At 41.0% G+C, this 17,232-nt stretch overlaps 1 protein-coding gene across 1 annotated transcript in view; it reads right to left on the bottom strand.

Moving 5' to 3' along the window:
* The window catches only part of LOC139743198 (uncharacterized), a 151,072-nt gene that overhangs the window by 105,902 nt on the left and 27,938 nt on the right, over window positions 1–17,232 (bottom strand). The window contains exons 25-42 of the mRNA XM_071653697.1: window positions 16,355–16,533; window positions 15,618–15,773; window positions 14,569–14,682; window positions 13,520–13,747; window positions 12,520–12,891; window positions 11,818–11,982; window positions 10,388–10,660; window positions 9,497–9,736; window positions 8,862–9,023; window positions 8,072–8,239; window positions 7,046–7,279; window positions 5,797–5,955; window positions 4,629–4,925; window positions 3,985–4,131; window positions 3,247–3,348; window positions 2,227–2,655; window positions 1,424–1,726; window positions 630–813 (exon numbers count right to left, since the gene is read on the bottom strand). Of these exons, the coding sequence (XP_071509798.1) occupies window positions 630–813; window positions 1,424–1,726; window positions 2,227–2,655; window positions 3,247–3,348; window positions 3,985–4,131; window positions 4,629–4,925; window positions 5,797–5,955; window positions 7,046–7,279; window positions 8,072–8,239; window positions 8,862–9,023; window positions 9,497–9,736; window positions 10,388–10,660; window positions 11,818–11,982; window positions 12,520–12,891; window positions 13,520–13,747; window positions 14,569–14,682; window positions 15,618–15,773; window positions 16,355–16,533 (3,912 nt within the window). The remainder of the gene's footprint in view (window positions 1–629; window positions 814–1,423; window positions 1,727–2,226; window positions 2,656–3,246; window positions 3,349–3,984; window positions 4,132–4,628; window positions 4,926–5,796; window positions 5,956–7,045; window positions 7,280–8,071; window positions 8,240–8,861; window positions 9,024–9,496; window positions 9,737–10,387; window positions 10,661–11,817; window positions 11,983–12,519; window positions 12,892–13,519; window positions 13,748–14,568; window positions 14,683–15,617; window positions 15,774–16,354; window positions 16,534–17,232) is intronic.

A 17,232-nucleotide genomic window follows, 5' to 3' on the forward strand; every position in this document is an offset into this window, starting at 1 on the left:
GAGATAGACAGAGATAGACAGACAGAGATAGACAGACAGACAGACAGAGATAGACAGAGACAAACAGACACAGACAGAGACAAACAGACAGACAGAAAGGAAAAGATAGACAGATGGAGACAGACAGACAGACAGTGGAGGGACAGTGAGATGCCAAGAAAGAGAGAAAAGAGAGAGAGAAGGCGAGAGAAGAAGATAGGAAGATGGAGAGAAAGAGATGGAAAGGCAAAGAGTTAGACATCAAGGCAGAGAGAAAGAGTGTGAAAAAGGAAAGAAAAGGAGCACCAAAAAAATGTTTGGGAATGCAAAGGGGAAAAGATTGAAACAGAAGAGGTAAGAAAGACGTTGCCATGAGTTGACTGTATCTGTTTTAATGGAATCATCTACAGAATTCTTCAAATACTGCAACGTATGCATACATATAAACACACACAAAAGTACTCACACCCATTGAGCATCTACCCTTATATACTGTATATGTATGAGTGTTGACATTCAAATGCCCTAACTGATAGTAAATAGAATACTAATGGACAAGTTGACAGAAACGTACACAGCTAACATCACAAAATGAAATCATACAAAAAACAAACTGGCATCTTAGCTGGTTGCCCAAATCGATAACTTACTTGTCACAGTAGTAGCCAGGTGGGCAAGTGTCACACGTCCACTGGCCCTCCTCTGTCTGGTAGGTACCACTGGGACACAAGATGGGGTCAAAGGTCATCTCAGGGCAGTAGTAGCCGACCGGGCAGGGGGCAGCGTCGGCAACCTGCTGACCCGGTGTGCAGTAGAAGCCCCGACTACAGTTTCCTATACAATCAGAAACATCACAAAGAATATTAAACAGAGCGTTTCTGAGTACTCTACACTTGTCATACTTTTGGCAAGTCTCTTTTTTTCTGGAATTGAAACATCCAACGGATTTAGTAAAAGTTTGTGATAATGGAATATATAATAATAAGTGGAGACAAGTGCATGTGTATGTCGCATTCATATCAAGATCAGAGCTGAAAATAATGTGCATTGTTAAATTTGTGAAAAGCACCTTGCTCACAATATTTATGAAAATATAAATCCCACTAAATAAATACATTGTATATGGAGTATACTATAATCATGTGTGTCTTATCATTCACAATCACGACTGCTAAGATTACATAATCACTATGATATTAATGAATATCAAACAAGTTAGATTTCATGCAAAAGGACCTACACTGTATCATAAATAAACATTTCGAACACTTAACACTTTTCACCTCGCCTACTATAAGCACAACACTGTTAGTTGATCGCAAGTAACTTTTATACACTTTTGGCTGCTTCATATAGTTTGTGTCATTTTCTATCTTAAAGTTTATGTTTTTACAACATTTTCCAAAGACTTTGATTTAGGCAAGAGAATAACAAGACTTGACACCTGAGGGCGCTGTGAGGTTGTGTTCTCCGCAGTACTGTCCATGTGTGCAGTCCAGACAGTCCGTGATGTTCTCATTCCTCAGGGCAGGGGTGTAGGTCCCCAGGGGGCAAGCGCTGGGGTAGGACGACCCCTCCCCACAGTAGAACCCTGCCGGGCATTCGTCCCCTGTGGCTCCGTCTGTTGGGGTGGGGCTAGTGGCCCCCAGGGAGCAGTAGTACCCAGGGGCACACATGTCGGTCGGGGTGGCGAGCCCAGATATGTCGCAGTAGTAGCCAGGTGTGCAGGGGATGGGGGCATCCGAACCTGTGTGTTATATAATGTTAACAGACAAAATGAGGATTTAAGTACTGACAATAACGTACCCAAAGGCAGTGTCATAGAATCAATCACTTACACATAAAAAACATGGAATATCCAGAAAACTTTCAGAAAGATATTTGTGTGTAACATGCATATCAATAGGCAATTCTAACTTGCAAATCAGTGGGGTTTGTACGATTTGTATCTCATTTAATAGGGACATGAAGAAATAATTACATTTTTCAGTAAGCCTTCTGACAAATCGGGGGCATTTGGCAGGTTTCAACACTGCCTGCCTGGCAGAAGGTCCCTAATCCTCATTAGCTAAAAAAAATAATCACCAAAGAAATGATGATCATGTCATATGAAAAGAACTTTCGAATTCTGTCAAATTACATGTTACACAGACAAATTTGATTTTGCAGTGAAATGTCATGCTAGCTGGAGCCGTTCCTCCAGGCAGGTGACGAAAACACAAACCATTCGATGTCGTGGTGACTCACCCATTGGACAGTAGAAACCAGGTTGGCATTCTCCGCCATTGTCGGTGCCATTGGGTGTGTAGGCGCTGAGGGTGCAGTACCACCCCTCGTCACACTCCGCTGTGTAGTTGCTGTTCCCGTAGCCGGCACAGTACTTGCCGCCCGGACAGGGCAGGCACTCGTCCATGGACTCAGCGTTGAGCTGCGGTTGGTAGGTACCCGGCGGGCACGGGAACTGGTAGGCATGTTCGGTGCCGTTGGGGCAGTAGTGACCCATGGGGCACCTCGCGCTCTCAAACTCGGTGGCGTTGGCCAGGCAGTAGTACCCCTCGGGGCAGACGGTGCACAGGGCCTGCTGGGGGATACTGGTGTAGGTTCCCGCTTCACACGGTATCGGTTCTGACGATCCCTCAGGACAGTAGTGGCCAATGGGACAAATACCCCCTTCACCTGGAATATGAAACAGATAACAGTTAAACACTGCACTCAATGCTTGTACAGGGGCTGTACATTGTACATACACATTATAAGGCCATTACATTAGAAACAATGACTGAAAATCATGCCAACCTGCAGTATCTATTAGCCAATCAGAAAAAAGTAAGTCTGGAACCAGTTACATATTTTGCTATCTATTAGCACATTGTATGTGCATCCCTACAACATTTGACAATATCAATTTCAACACATTGTTTACCTTTCAAGCAAAGTGCATATCATATATTTTCCTCTAAACCACAGACAAAATCAGGATAATGAAGTGGGAACCAACATTTTAACCCCACTTGCCTCACACATCATTTGGCTAAATTCACACACACACACAAACACACAAGACTATTTCTGTTGCTTAATTGTTTATAGGCAGCACTGACTGCACATCATTCTAAAGATAAAGGTTCTGAATCTGATGAAGTTGGAGAATGTTCAATGTACTATCAAAGATAGTTGATACTCAATAGATCAATAGCATATCAAACTCTGCTCCTTCTTCCATTAGTTTTCATACTATCAGCTGAAAATTAATTTGAAGGTCTTTACCAGTGAAGTAGGTCTGAGCTGGGCAAGCACAGGTAGAGTTGACTAGAGTGTCATTATCGGCGCCTGGATCGGGACGGTCCACTCCTGATGTACAGTAGTAGCCTGGCAATGGCAAAAGTAACAACTAATAATAAACCATTTTTATAAAACACATATCACATACAAAAAAAAACCAATAAATTAACATTTCAATGCACACTGAAGGAGGGAAAATATAGAACGAAGGAAAATAATTATGAGAGAGAATAGGAGACTATAAGAGATGAAAAAATGACAAAACTTTGACATGCAGTGTATAGCACAATCTGGCTGATATCCATTTCCTTTAACCTTGTTCATCTTTGCTGGTAAGCTACATATACACCATATATTTAGCAAGTTTAATTTTTTGCGAGGGATTAAATTCATGATAGTGGTGTACAGCAATAAAGAGAAAAACATGTACATGTGTATGTCAAATTCCTGTCATGATCAGAGTGAATAATTTTGTGCGTTGTTTGAGTCGTAAAAAGCTCAGTAAAAACCTCTTGAAATATTTGGCAAATACAGTAAATTTATGATGCAAGCATACCAGTCTTCCCTCAGAGGCGTACTAAGCTTACAGTACATGGGCATGAGCTTTAAACAGTTCTAATGTTTGCCCATGGTGGCTTTCATCAGTAAAAACACATGCAAAAATAGTCTACGTTAGAAACATTCACCAAGTGGCAACCCCGCAAGCCTTCCTCTCCCCCTTACCTGCAGAGCAGTTGCCGCTCGGCTCGGTGAGATGAGGTCCCTCGCAGTACTGCCCTCCGTCACAGGGCAAGCATTCGCCCACCCTCGTCAGGCCCTCTGCAGCGCTGTAGGTCCCCGCTGGACATGGCTGCCAGTCCATACCGGTGCCTGGTGGAAAGAAACCCCATAAAGGTGAATATCTGAGATCAAAATGAAAGTGTGGAATGAACATCTGCATTCCAACTCTCAAATTACACAAAAAACTTGCTACCTCGATGTTTGATGAAGTTGGTTTCATACAGCAAAACAGTCACTGACATCTAACATGTATCCGTAATGCCCTACATTGACAAAAGGAAGCATGTGACAAATTGCCCTCCTACAACATTTTATTCTTCTCCATTGGCACTATCAACAAAATCACAGTTTTGTGCTTTCCAAGCAGTTAACAGTACTCACACGTCTACAGTAAAGGCTAATCTATCTTGATATTTTCCCAAATTAAATCCATACTGAAAGCATTTCCTTAAAATTTGAACATACATAACGTATTAGAATGTCACTTGCTTCCTTTAGTCATTCTTCCAACAGAGAATCCCACATACACCTTTGAGAGTAACCTGCAGTGTGTGACCGCTGACCTTTGACCCCTGACCAACTCTTACCTGAGGGGCAGTAGTAGCCTGGTGGACAGGGCTGAGCATTGAGGGAGGCATTGACCGGAGTGACCGGAGTGCAGTAGAAACCCTCCGGACAGATGTCGCACTCCGACGCTCCAGAGTAGTTGGCAAAAGACCCTCCGGGGCAGGACAAGTAGAAGGCGCTGCCGTTGGGACAGTGGACTCCGACTGGACATTGGTACTCCACTGGGTTTGGCTCATCTTGACCACCAGGACAGTAGAATCCACCCCAGCAGAGGTCGTCTGAGGCAGTCTGACCACTACGTGGACAGTAGTAGCCCGCTAGAAGTGAGAAGAGACAAAGCTTTGTCCATTAGCCAGTTAGCTTTTTTTAAGCAAATTAGTATCAAGGAATTTGTTCTGGTTTGACTTGAATATATTTCCATGTTTTGGTTCAACAAAAATAAAGAACATAACTGACTAACAATGATTATTGGTTCTATAGAAAGATGGATCAACAAGGACCAAAAAAAAACCACAACTTAAAACAGAAAAGATGTTTATGACTATCATGATGAAAATGATCTAGAAGTTTCCTGGTTTGTATAGCCCTGTCCTTCTAAGTCCTTGTCCACTAATCATAAAATGCATGCTCCATGAATACTTTCTGCTGAACTGAAAGAAGATGTGAATCTGTACCTTCAATGCAATGTTTACCAGAAATCTACAGTATGCCCACAACAGTGTAAATGTTTATTTCCTAAGTAGATCAAAACACGATGCCAGCTTTGTACACTCAGACAAATGTGACATCAGGACAACTGGTGTTGCATGTTTGTTCATTTAGTCTTCATTTGTCTTCGGCATGTGTGTTTGCTTCTTGGCTTCATTTCATATCAATCAATTGTCAGTTCATCATGTTTTATTGTCTAAAGTCAATCTGATAAAACTGAGCAGAAGGCGCTCATTACACATAATTGTGTGGCCAATAATTCAGATTTCTACTTGAAGAAAAATGTTGTAACTTCATTGCTGTCTTTTACTCAATTTTAAGAAGAGCTCGCTTTTTATCTTGAAAGTCTCACTGTGCCAGTTATTGATGACCAGGTATTGGAATATTTGTGACAGTCTATATTTCCTTTGGAGTTGTGCATGTGTACATTGCTGACAGTTTACTACTAGTCTTGGGATTCAGGTGTTTACAGTACTGTACCTGTGCAGTTGTAGCATTCAGACTGTGCTGTGAGACGCCTCATATCCGACCAGGAGCCTGGGCTACATAGACTGGGCATGGGGGACCCTTCAGGGCAGAAGGTTCCTTCGTAGCACTCCTGGAATGTTGCCACATCTGCTCCTGATTCACAGAAATAACCTGTAGAGGGAAGGAAGAGAAGATATCTCCATAAAAGTCAAAGAACAGTATAAAAGTGATATAATAGTTTTTGTTAAGTTGTAAATGTCAGGTTAATGTATTGAGTCTTTACGGTGTATTGTATTTAATCAATGTATTGTACACTGTATTTTTGTCTTTCTTTGTTGTTTGATATGTTTGTCATTGTATGATGTATGATGATGTATGATGTGATTTTATCGGGCACGGACCAGCTGAAGTACAGCCACTGGCTGAAGCAGGTTCCGTGCTAAAATAAATAAACTGAACTGAACTGAAACTGAAACTGTACAGTCATGTTATCGTATGTTACTATGAGTTACAACCATTGTAGCTTTAATAACATTTTGTGATATGTCTGTGGTATACCTGTGATGTATTTAATGTTTGTTTTGTTGAGATATCCAATGTACACAGAATTTCCAGAGGAGACTATAAAGTAATCAATCAATCAATCAATCAATCAATCAATCAATCAATCAATCAATCAATCAATCAATCAATCAATCAATCAATCAATCAATCAATCACCAAGAACATCATAAACAGACAAATATAAAGATGAGACAACATATTATCTTTAATTCCTCAAGCTGCAAAATGCAGAAAATTAAAGTTCAACTTTGACATTTTCTATTTCAAAGTGAGATCAAATCAAACAGTTCAAAATACTGTAAAAAGTAACAGCTGGCATCTCTGCACAGGGCTAAGAATACAGGAAAAGATCAACACTCCGAGCCAGGGCTATATTATGGTTCATACACATAGCATCCTTCAGTCTGACTGGAACTGGTTTGTTTGCTTTGTTGGTTTGTTTGTTTTGTTTATTTTAATACAGTTTAAAAAAAAATCAGCCTCAGGGCTGTTTTTCAGCGAGTCTGTGTATGAGTTTACAGCATATAAAACAACAGAGTATGATACAGAATAAAAGACAGCACTCACAACACGAGAAAGAACAAGCTGGTGTCGGCATGTAATCAAAAGACTGCTGTCAAGAATAGAGTGTGATGTAATTCTCAGCAGATTTACAATGCACAATCAGAGAAATTATGCAGTAAAGTGTCATCCTCACCTGCTTGGCACAGCGGTCCCGTGGTGTTCATCCCGTAGTCGGGGCAATAGCGCCCTCCCGTACAATTCAGGCACTCACTGACCGCCTCCCTGCGAGTGGAAGGGTTGTAGGTGCCTGGCGGACAAGCCTGGGGCTGTGCGGACCCCTGGACACAGTAGTGACCGACTGGACACTCGTCGTTATCCGTATCAAAGGTGGGCGTGGACGAGTTGGAACCCAACCGGCAGTAGTAGCCTGGAATTCGGTGAAATACGACATGACAAAGTTACGATCACAAATTCTGCTTGATGAGTACTGTATATGCCACATATTTTATGAGGTTTTAATTTTCCCCATTTCAAAAACATCTGAAAATATCAACTCTGACCCCATGTAACATGAATGTGACATGCATGCATACATTTCTCCATTCAGTACTTTACTCCATAATAGCGAATTCGACCACTCGTGAAATTGTGGGGAAGTCCCGATTCACAACAAATTAGACTCACTAAATACATGGCATATGCAGTATTCATTCACCAATTTATCTTGGGAATACTGCAACATCTGATCGTAAATTCTCAACATCTATCAACTTTAACCCGTTGAGGACAGACTGATTTTGCTACAACACACATTTCCCATAGACCCCTTCCCGAGTGTACTCGGGACTCGCCCTCAAGGGGTTAATAATGAACATACAAGATCTATATAGAATTTTACAGGTTAAGAAAGGATACATGATCCCTGAAACCAAACTGCTCCTCGAACTAGATCCTCAGTACCTCACCTGGCAGTTGATAACCCAGTTTTAAAAAAAAATGATAATAATAACAATAATAATGGAATCTACAGTAGATGTAAAAGTCTTAAGGGCCAACAGCTAACGGCCATAAAAAAATGAAGCACTATTCAGGTAATACATCAGGAATAAGTCACTGACAAAATTAGGGAGTAAGGTCAAAAAAATTATCAGTACTGAGAGAAGGTAGGGATGTAATGCACTATCATCTGTTGCTATAGTTACGAGTGAAGGTGCATCACCTGCAGCACACTCTGCCACTGGTTCCTCCAGCCCCTCCTGGTCACAGTAGAATCCTCCACTGCAAGATTGGCAGTCTCCCTCGTTGGTTCGGTGGGTCAGGTTGTTGAAGGTACCCTGGGGGCAGGGGAACTGGCTGGAGTATTCTGTCTTCAGTGGGCAGTAAAAACCTATTAAGGAAAGTAATAGAATCACAGAGTTATCTTTATCTTTATCATTTTCATCATCATCATTACCATCACCAGCATTATCGCCACCGTTATCACCATCATTGTGTGATGATCATCGTCATCATCGCCACCATCACAACCATCACCACCATCATCACAATCCTCATCATTATCATCATCATTATCATCATCATCATCATCATCATCATCATCACCATCATCATAGTGATCATCATTACCATCACCATAATCATCATAATCCTAATCATCCTCACCCTCATTATCATTATCATCATAAAAATCATTATCACTGTCATCATCACCGTCATCTTTATCACCATTCTCATCACAATCATCACCATCATAACCATCATAATCACCATCACCATCGTCGCCATCATCATCACCACCACCATCATCATCACCATCAACATCATCACCATAGCCATCATTATTTCCACAGTCATCACAATCATCACCATCATCATCATCATCACCATCCTCATCATTATCCTCTGGATTATCATGTTGACAACCCTGACCCTTATCACGTCACCGTCTCTGCCAAATTGACAGAGAGAGAGGAAAAAGATTAAAGTCAGATTTGCAGGCAGCCACTGACCTTTAGGACAGTAGGAGTCATTGTAGAGGACCACAGGTTCCATGGTGCTGTCACAGAAGAAGCCAGCCGGGCAATCCTTGCATTCTGATTGGCCGACCTCGTCCTGGTACTCGCCTGATGGACATCTCACGGGGGTGGGGCTTCCACGCAGGCAGTAATGACCTGCGAAGAATTATGTGATATCAAATCAACCCACGACTGTTTTTGAGCAATCAAAATCAGTCCATTAGTTTTTGAGCTCAATGAGTCACAGTAGCCTTTTGCTCATCTACAACTAAAACCAACAAGGTACAACATATGGAAGGAACACACCCACATAGAAAATGGCACCACCATACACCACAATCTTTTTATCTCTGGAGGCAAAAATTTGACATATCACCCAAGGTTTCCTGTAGTCTGCCCATGCAAGCTACAGGATAGAGACATTGTGAACATTTAGTAGATATCTGAACAGTTAAATACTTGTCTCTGAGGAAAGACATCTAAAATCATTCATTATGATGTCACGGTATTCAAAATCACTTGTTACAATCTGACCTGATAGTGCATTCTTACGATTCATGCTAAAGTATTTCTAGATGAACAGAGGAGGCAATATCAAAGAAAGGTGCAGAATAAAACTAGGATCCTACCAAGGGTGCAGTTGTATTCTGCTGGGGTTGCCTCCCTCTGCCCAGAGGGACAGTAGTAGCCAGGCCAGCACTGGTCTGTCGGTACTGCATTGCCGCTGCCGGCGCAGTACGACCCCGGGATACAGCTCAAGCAGTCCGCCTCCTCGTCATTGCGGGTGCTGTTCAAGAAGAAGCCGGCGTCGCAGAGGGATGGAGAGGCACTACCCTGGGGGCAGTAGGCTCCCATGGGGCACTCGTCACCTGAACAGAGTGACAAGATTTAAATAGAAACAGGCACACGAGAATAACAAAACAAAACAAAAACTCTTGCATTGATAACAGGCAAATGAGAATAAGAAAAATAACAAACTCTTGAATGTTAATGAAATGGTGCTATCCATATCTTTCAGGGTTTCATAATCATTATACAACGTGTAGGTTTAGTCAAATACAATGCTGAAACATTAGGACTTATCAGCTACAATCAATAGTGTGCTCTATTATGAAAACTCAATATGCACCAGGCCTCACACCTTGATGCACTGCAATACTTTGATGCAATGTTCTACACTACAGACTTCCATATCATGCTCTGCAAAACCTTAATATACACCTCTTACTCCAGATATTTTCACTTAGACTCAAATAATTACTACTGTATAAACTGTTATTTTTGCGAGGGTGTAATTTTCACAAATCACATAAAAATGTTTCAATCAAATAGGGTAATAGTGCACTTGAGTTAGCATAGGCATCAATTCGGGAAACCAACATCTTATGAAATATCTATGACCTCCCCATACGCAAAAATATCTGTATGAGAAAATAACTGCGTATACATTACTTAAAACTGGCTGAATAATATCACATCATCAGTGCTATTACGTATTTTGCACTCAAAATTATACAAACCTGTGACATTTCCATCAGTAGGTGCAGAAACGGTTGCCTTGGAGAAACAGTAGTAGCCAGCGTCACAGAGTCCCGACGTGTTGCTCATGCGGTCGTCTGCGCAGTATTCGCCACCGGGGCACGGAATCGGCTGACCCGAGCCCTGAGGGCAGTAGTATCCCATGGTGCACTCTGTGGTGGGCGTGGCTGTGTCATCGCCACCGGGGCAGTAGTAGCCCCCATCGCACTCACCCACCGGCCACGTCAGGGCAGGGCTTGGGCAGTAGTACCCAGCTGGGAAGGAATCATAGAGTAATCTTTTAAATGATACCATTCCATCTCAGGTCAGACAGTGTTACAATTTTGTATCCTGTACCATTCTGAGTATATGGCAGTGCATTATTTTGTCACAAATGTGTATAGTAAAATTACCTCAAAGACTATCAAAATATGTATTAACCTGATAATTTTCCCGCAAACACCTGGATCCATCAGCTTCAGAGGGCTAAACTTTATGGTTATTTTCATCAACAACTCTGCAAACATATACATTTATAACTATCATCTACAGTGTACTAGTTGGTGACTAATGATGATGAAGATGATCATTACAATCAGATGGTGACTAATATGTTAATGATAGAAAGTTCTAATGATGGCAGTAATGAAGGTGAGCAATGTGAAAAACATAATGGTGAAAATAATAATCATGGTAGCACATGGTAATGATGATAGCGCTGGTTATATAAAGATGAAGATATACACATGGTGATGATGATGGTGATGACGATGCTGGTGATGACGGTGATGATGATGATGATGATGATCACGGCAATGAATTGTATGATGACGGAAGGTGATGGTGGTGATGATGATAAAGATGATGACGACAATGATGATGATGATGATGGTGGTGGTGATGATGATGTTGATGGCAATGATGATGATGATGGTAAAACGATGATGAGTAAGATGCTGACAGAAGATGATTTATGATGATGGTGGTAATCATGGTAGTGATGATGGTAAAACGATGATGAGTAAGATGCTGACAGAAGATGATTTATGATGATGGTGGTAATCATAGTGGTGATGATGGTCATGATGATGACAATGATGAAGATGATGGTTAAGGTGATGATGTTGCTGATGATGATGATGATGTTGCTAATGATGATGATGGTGGTGATGATGTTGCTAATGATGATGATGGTGGTCACATGGTGACGATGATGAGTAAGATGATGTTGGAAGAGAATTATAATGATGATGATGATGATGGTGATGATGATGATGATGATGATGATTGTGATGATGATGATGATGATGGTGATGAGTAAGATGATGAGGATGATGACGAGTAAAATGATGACTATGGTGATGATGATGATGGTAGTGGTGGTGTTAATGGTAGTGATGACTGTGATGGAGGTAATGAAGATTTTACTCACCAGTGCATGAGATACAGGCTGAGGCATTCTGACTCATAGTCTGGTTATTAAACGTCCCTGATGGACATTGGTATTGCTCTGCAAATGTCGTTCCAGGTGGACAGTAGTGACCCGCGGGACAGGGGTTGGTGTCATAGCCTGTAGATCCCTCTGGACAATAGTAGCCTAAAAAGAGACAAATACCATCATCATTACTCAATTAACATTGCATAAGTATCAGAAAGGGCAGTTATGTACTACATGCAACTCAATAGGCCAAAATACAAAAATTGGGCAGGACAAATCAAATGCAATGTTTAAAAAAAAATCATCAGTGATCACAACAGGATGCAGGACCTCTAATTTTGTGGACCTACTGTGGCAAGTTGAGTGGCCTTATGGGCTTTGAAAAAATAATAAAGTCTCCACTTACAATTCACACATGCATGGCAGGGAAAATTGTCACGATGCTTTCAAAATATCAAGCAGGACTGATTTTCACCATACAATACTATCACAATAATTAACCATTTGTTTGCATGTACGTAGGTGTACACACACAAATTAATGTTTTTCAAGACTCGAGTGTCACAGCTAACTTCGGGTCTGTGTGAATACAAGTAGAAAATAGCTATTAGGATGATTACAATTTTTTGAAAGCATCATACATTGTAGATTTCTTTTGGTATCAAATGCCTTGACTGCTAAATCTAGCTGTCCTACCTGCTTGACAAGTCGTGCATTCTGCCTGTCCTTCCGTGGAAGCATAAGTTCCGTTGGGACAAGGGATGGGTAGGGTGGTCCCGATAGGACAGTAGAATCCAATTGGGCAGACGCCACCGTATCCCGTCTGGTGGCCGTCGTAGTAGGCGCAGGACGTGTTGCTCGACGGGGGGCACGTGTCGTTGTTCCCGTCCGGCTGAGACCGGTCAACTCCATAGGCGCAGAAGTGGCCGGCGTTGCAGTCGTTGGTCGGAGCGTCCAGATGTTCTTGGTCGCAGTACATACCGGACGAACACGGCAGACATTGACTGACGTCGTAGAGTCCTTCCTGAGGGCTGTACGTCCCTCGGGGGCAAGACATGAGGTCATAGCCTAAGCAACCACAAGGTGAAAGGTCAGAAGGAATAATTTGAATGCGAAGCCAATGATTTATCTTCTTGAGAGCATTATTACAGCACAAGTGTTTACATCCTGCTTGGAAGAGTCTGTAGAACACATTTATCATCGATTTCAGTTTATTCAAACTTGACCAATCCTAATGATTATGAATCTATAAACACACTATGGCAACATGTGAATGAATTATCATGACAGCTACAACTCTTTGTTTCCTTACTCTATACTTTTCGTCTCCCACACCAAGAGGGGTAGCATCAATAATTAATAAGCAACACCAGGTCAGCCACAGTGATGCTGGCCATTTTACGGTCATGTGTACAATGTATTTTGTAAAAAATCAGTATGAATCTAGCACAGGAGGGTCTAGGTACAGTATATAACATCTGTTGAGAATGAGAAGGGCTTTAAATTGTCTTAAACACTATGGGTTTTGTGGCAACTTAACACCCTTATTATTCTCAACCTACAATATTAGCTTCTTCTCAGCAACACTATTAGTCTGTAATGGGTAACAAGATTACGAAAAAGGAGTCCAGCTGTAACACCACGAGCAGTCTAGAGGATGTTCTTGTGATTTTAAGACCAATTTAAAAGGACTGACCTGTGCCCTCGGGACAGAAGTAGCCAGCAGGACAAATCTCCTGGACACCTGAGGCCTTGCAGTGGTAGCCGGCCGGACAAGGGTTGCACTGGACGGCGTGGGTGTAGTTGACGTAGGTGTTGTTGCGGCACGGAATCGGGTAGGACACGGCCCCCGGGCAGTAGTGACCAACTGGACAGTAGGTGGTGTTGGGCTCCCTGTGGATGGTTCCTGGTGGACAGTAGTAGCCTGTGTCCAGCCACAACAAAAGGTGAAGGCAAACTCGATGAAATACAGCACTTCACATCACATCATCACAGCCAGCGTGGAAAAGACACAACGCCAATACGCCAGAAGTTTCTAGCCCAGTAGTAGTTTGCTTTTACCAGTCTTCCCCCAACAACTCATCCACTACAAACAGTAACTACAATCGATCTTACACAAGATGAGCCTTGTAACATACTGTGCAAGCTGAAATTTTCAATATTTTTGTATAATGCTTCATGTTGGAAAGTTTTGTGCATTGTTAATTAAAATTTAGCACATACACGTGTATTTGTAGTTTCATGTAGGTTTGATATGCACTTGCCCATTTTCTCTTCTGCTTTCAAATGAATGTTTATATATTTGGTATAACATCAATCTGTTGTAATTGTTGTATATGAAAGAGTTTGAAAAAATGGAAATGAAAATTGAATTGGATTGGATTATTAGATTGGATTAGACTGAACTGAATTGAGTTGAATTGAATTGAATTGAATTGAATTAAATTGAATTGAATTGAATTGAATTAATTGAATTAAATTGAATTGAATTGAATTGAATTGAACTGAATTGAATTGAATTGAATTAAATTAAATCAAATTAAACTAAATCAAATTAAATTGAATTTAATTAAATTAGATTAAATTAAATTAAATTAAATCAATTGAATTGAATTGGACAGGATCGGATTGGATATAACTGAATAGAACTGAATCAAATCAAATCATATCAAAATGAATTGAATTGAGAATTGAATAAGGTTTCAAGAAAAAGGGGGAAATAGCTACTTTCGATTTCCACCATACCTTCTCCACATTCACCAGTAGGTTCCGTCAAACCCTCTGTCTCACAGTAATAGCCTCCACTACACAGGTAACAGTCAGTGTCCGCAGCCTTCATCGTGTCATTGGAGTAGCGACCTGCAAAGACAATCTCTCAGTCATTAATCCTCTTCACGACAGCGAGGGAGCTGTTTCACTTCATAGCTCTACGATCAATCGTAAGTTTAATTCAACTGATCTTAGGGTCAATCTTAGGATCAATCAGTCCTCAGATGTTACAGAAGTGTTTCACTAAGTCATTTGGGAACAACATCTTGTGCCCACCTTGCCACGTTATAGAATACATCCTGGATGTCTAAGAATCTTTCCAATCTACAGTGTACATTGTAGACCTGATCCGAGTCTGTCCCAACCTTGGATTCATTGTTTGGCTTGATAATATCTAGTAGTAGTGAAACAGGGCCCTGATCTTACATCTCTGGGTCTCATATTATACAACAAAAAAAAAGATACTGTCTCATTTCCTGCAAAGTAAAACTGACAGCAACTGAACATATCAAGGTCAAGCAAAACTACAAGTACTAACCCTATGCTAAGGTCCAGACTAAATCTTTGTAAAATTTGATTAGTGCCAAAATATTTTAATAGCCAGAAGCCAAGGATTTTTTGCTTTAACTGAATTTACAGCTGACACAAAATGGTCCACATAGAGTTTGGAATATAATTTACATGTTCTTGGATTAATCTGTTGCACACTGTCAACATTGAAGAGACTGCTGGGGATAATCACGTGCATCATCCGATTAAATTTATTCACGGAGATGTTCCAACTTTTCAAAATGTAAATCTGTCCGTCCAGACCATCTTTCTGCAAATTACTTCCACAAGTTTCTTTACACCACTGAAATAAAGTGATTGAAGCCCACCCCTCCTATCCACATACACGTGGTCTTTAGTAATTACGTTGGAGAAATTCTGATACGCATGCATGAAGTTTGTCATTTCTACAGAATTTCTATAGAATTTCTATACAAATTTCATTTTTACAGGCAATTGACTATTTCCTGACTGACCTCTTGGACATGGTGTGGGGTCAAATGTCCCGTTGGTACAGTAGTGACCGACTGGACACTCCTCCTGGTCGGGTCTGGATGACCCAGATGGACAGTAGTAGCCCTCATAGCAGAGTCCGGTTGGCTCGGTCAAGTGGTAGTCACCACAGAACCAACCTGCACGATTTGCATGGATGACAAAACATTTGGGAAGATGCATGATTACTACCAGGATGGTACACACCACAGTTTATAGGTATACATGTCTTACAGTGCTCTTTGAGTCAGCTTTGCACACTTTCAATTTCTGCCATAAGATTGCACGTACAGGGGAAGTGGTATCAGAGAATGATTGTGGACTAAAAGAAAACACAGTCATGTACACCAAGAAAAGGTAATTTTCTTGAACAAACAAACATTCTGTTAAGTTCTGTTAAGTTCATCAATTGACACCAACACTATCATAGTCTTCATCTTTGCTATCAATCACCACCATCAACACCATCATCACAATCGTCAAAATCATTGGCTGACTATTCAAGGCATCTTTATTGTAATTATCATTACTAAGAACATCCATGTCACCAACATCACATCAACTTTATTATTAAGCACAAACATCATCACTATATCCCAACTCTCACCTGACTGCTAAAAATGTAGGAAGTATCGTTGGTGGTGGTGGTGCCAGAAACAATATTCTGCAATGTGACAACACTGACATTCTAAGAGATAATTACTGCTACGGCTGCCTTTACCTTTTGTACAGTTCAGACACTGGTCTTCTCTCTCCAGCTGGGGAGTGTCGGAGTAAGTCCCAGGGGGGCACGACTGGGGCTCCGTGGTCCCCTCCGGACAGAAGTAACCCACGGGACAGACGTTGGCATCTGTCGTCTGGTTTGGCGTGCTGCTCTGGGCATAGATGCGACAGTAATATCTGCGGGCAGAAGACAACAGGAGAATATTGATCTTTCAAATCAAGAGGCTTTGATGGTATATAACAAGTCAAGTTGAGACCGTGAGAACACAAGAACTTCTTAAGCAAGGTCTTCATGAAAGCAAACTGATAAGAAAATACTTGTCTTTCAAATCAGGATACTTTACAAATATAACAAATTGAGGTGTTGTGAGGTTAAAAACTTTCCAGCAAAGTCTTACTGAAATCAAGATTACCAAGCAACTGCACTTCATCTCACTCGAAGATTGAAAAAGTTGACCTCATGGAATTAAGTGACCTTCCCGTTTCTAATAAACCCTCTTTAGCCAGATTTCGTGGACTTTAGTAATGCCCAAAGTGCTAAGACTATCATATTGCATGTTAAGTACTATAATACAATACTGATGTACTTTGAACAGGTGCATAGCAAGCAGCCAGTAAAATGTGAAAAGTAAGTAACTTTCGGCATGAGAGTTTAAATGAGAATTTGAATGAAATGAATGACAAAAGAAAAAATAAGAGACAAGCATTATCTTCAAAGAGCAAATAGCTAGAGAGTTGAGTAAATGAATTGAAAATATTTGCAAACACACTATTGGCTAGATACAGGTTGGTAATAGACGCCAAAAAGGGACAACCATTGAAAACTATATGTACTATTGATCATCAATCAAAATTGACATCCCTTAAAAAAATATC

Source organism: Diadema antillarum, unplaced genomic scaffold (genome assembly GCF_040938485.1).
Source record: "Diadema antillarum isolate AM-2024a unplaced genomic scaffold, OU_Dant_1.0 seq00001057_RagTag, whole genome shotgun sequence".
Taxonomy (NCBI): domain Eukaryota; kingdom Metazoa; phylum Echinodermata; class Echinoidea; order Diadematoida; family Diadematidae; genus Diadema; species Diadema antillarum.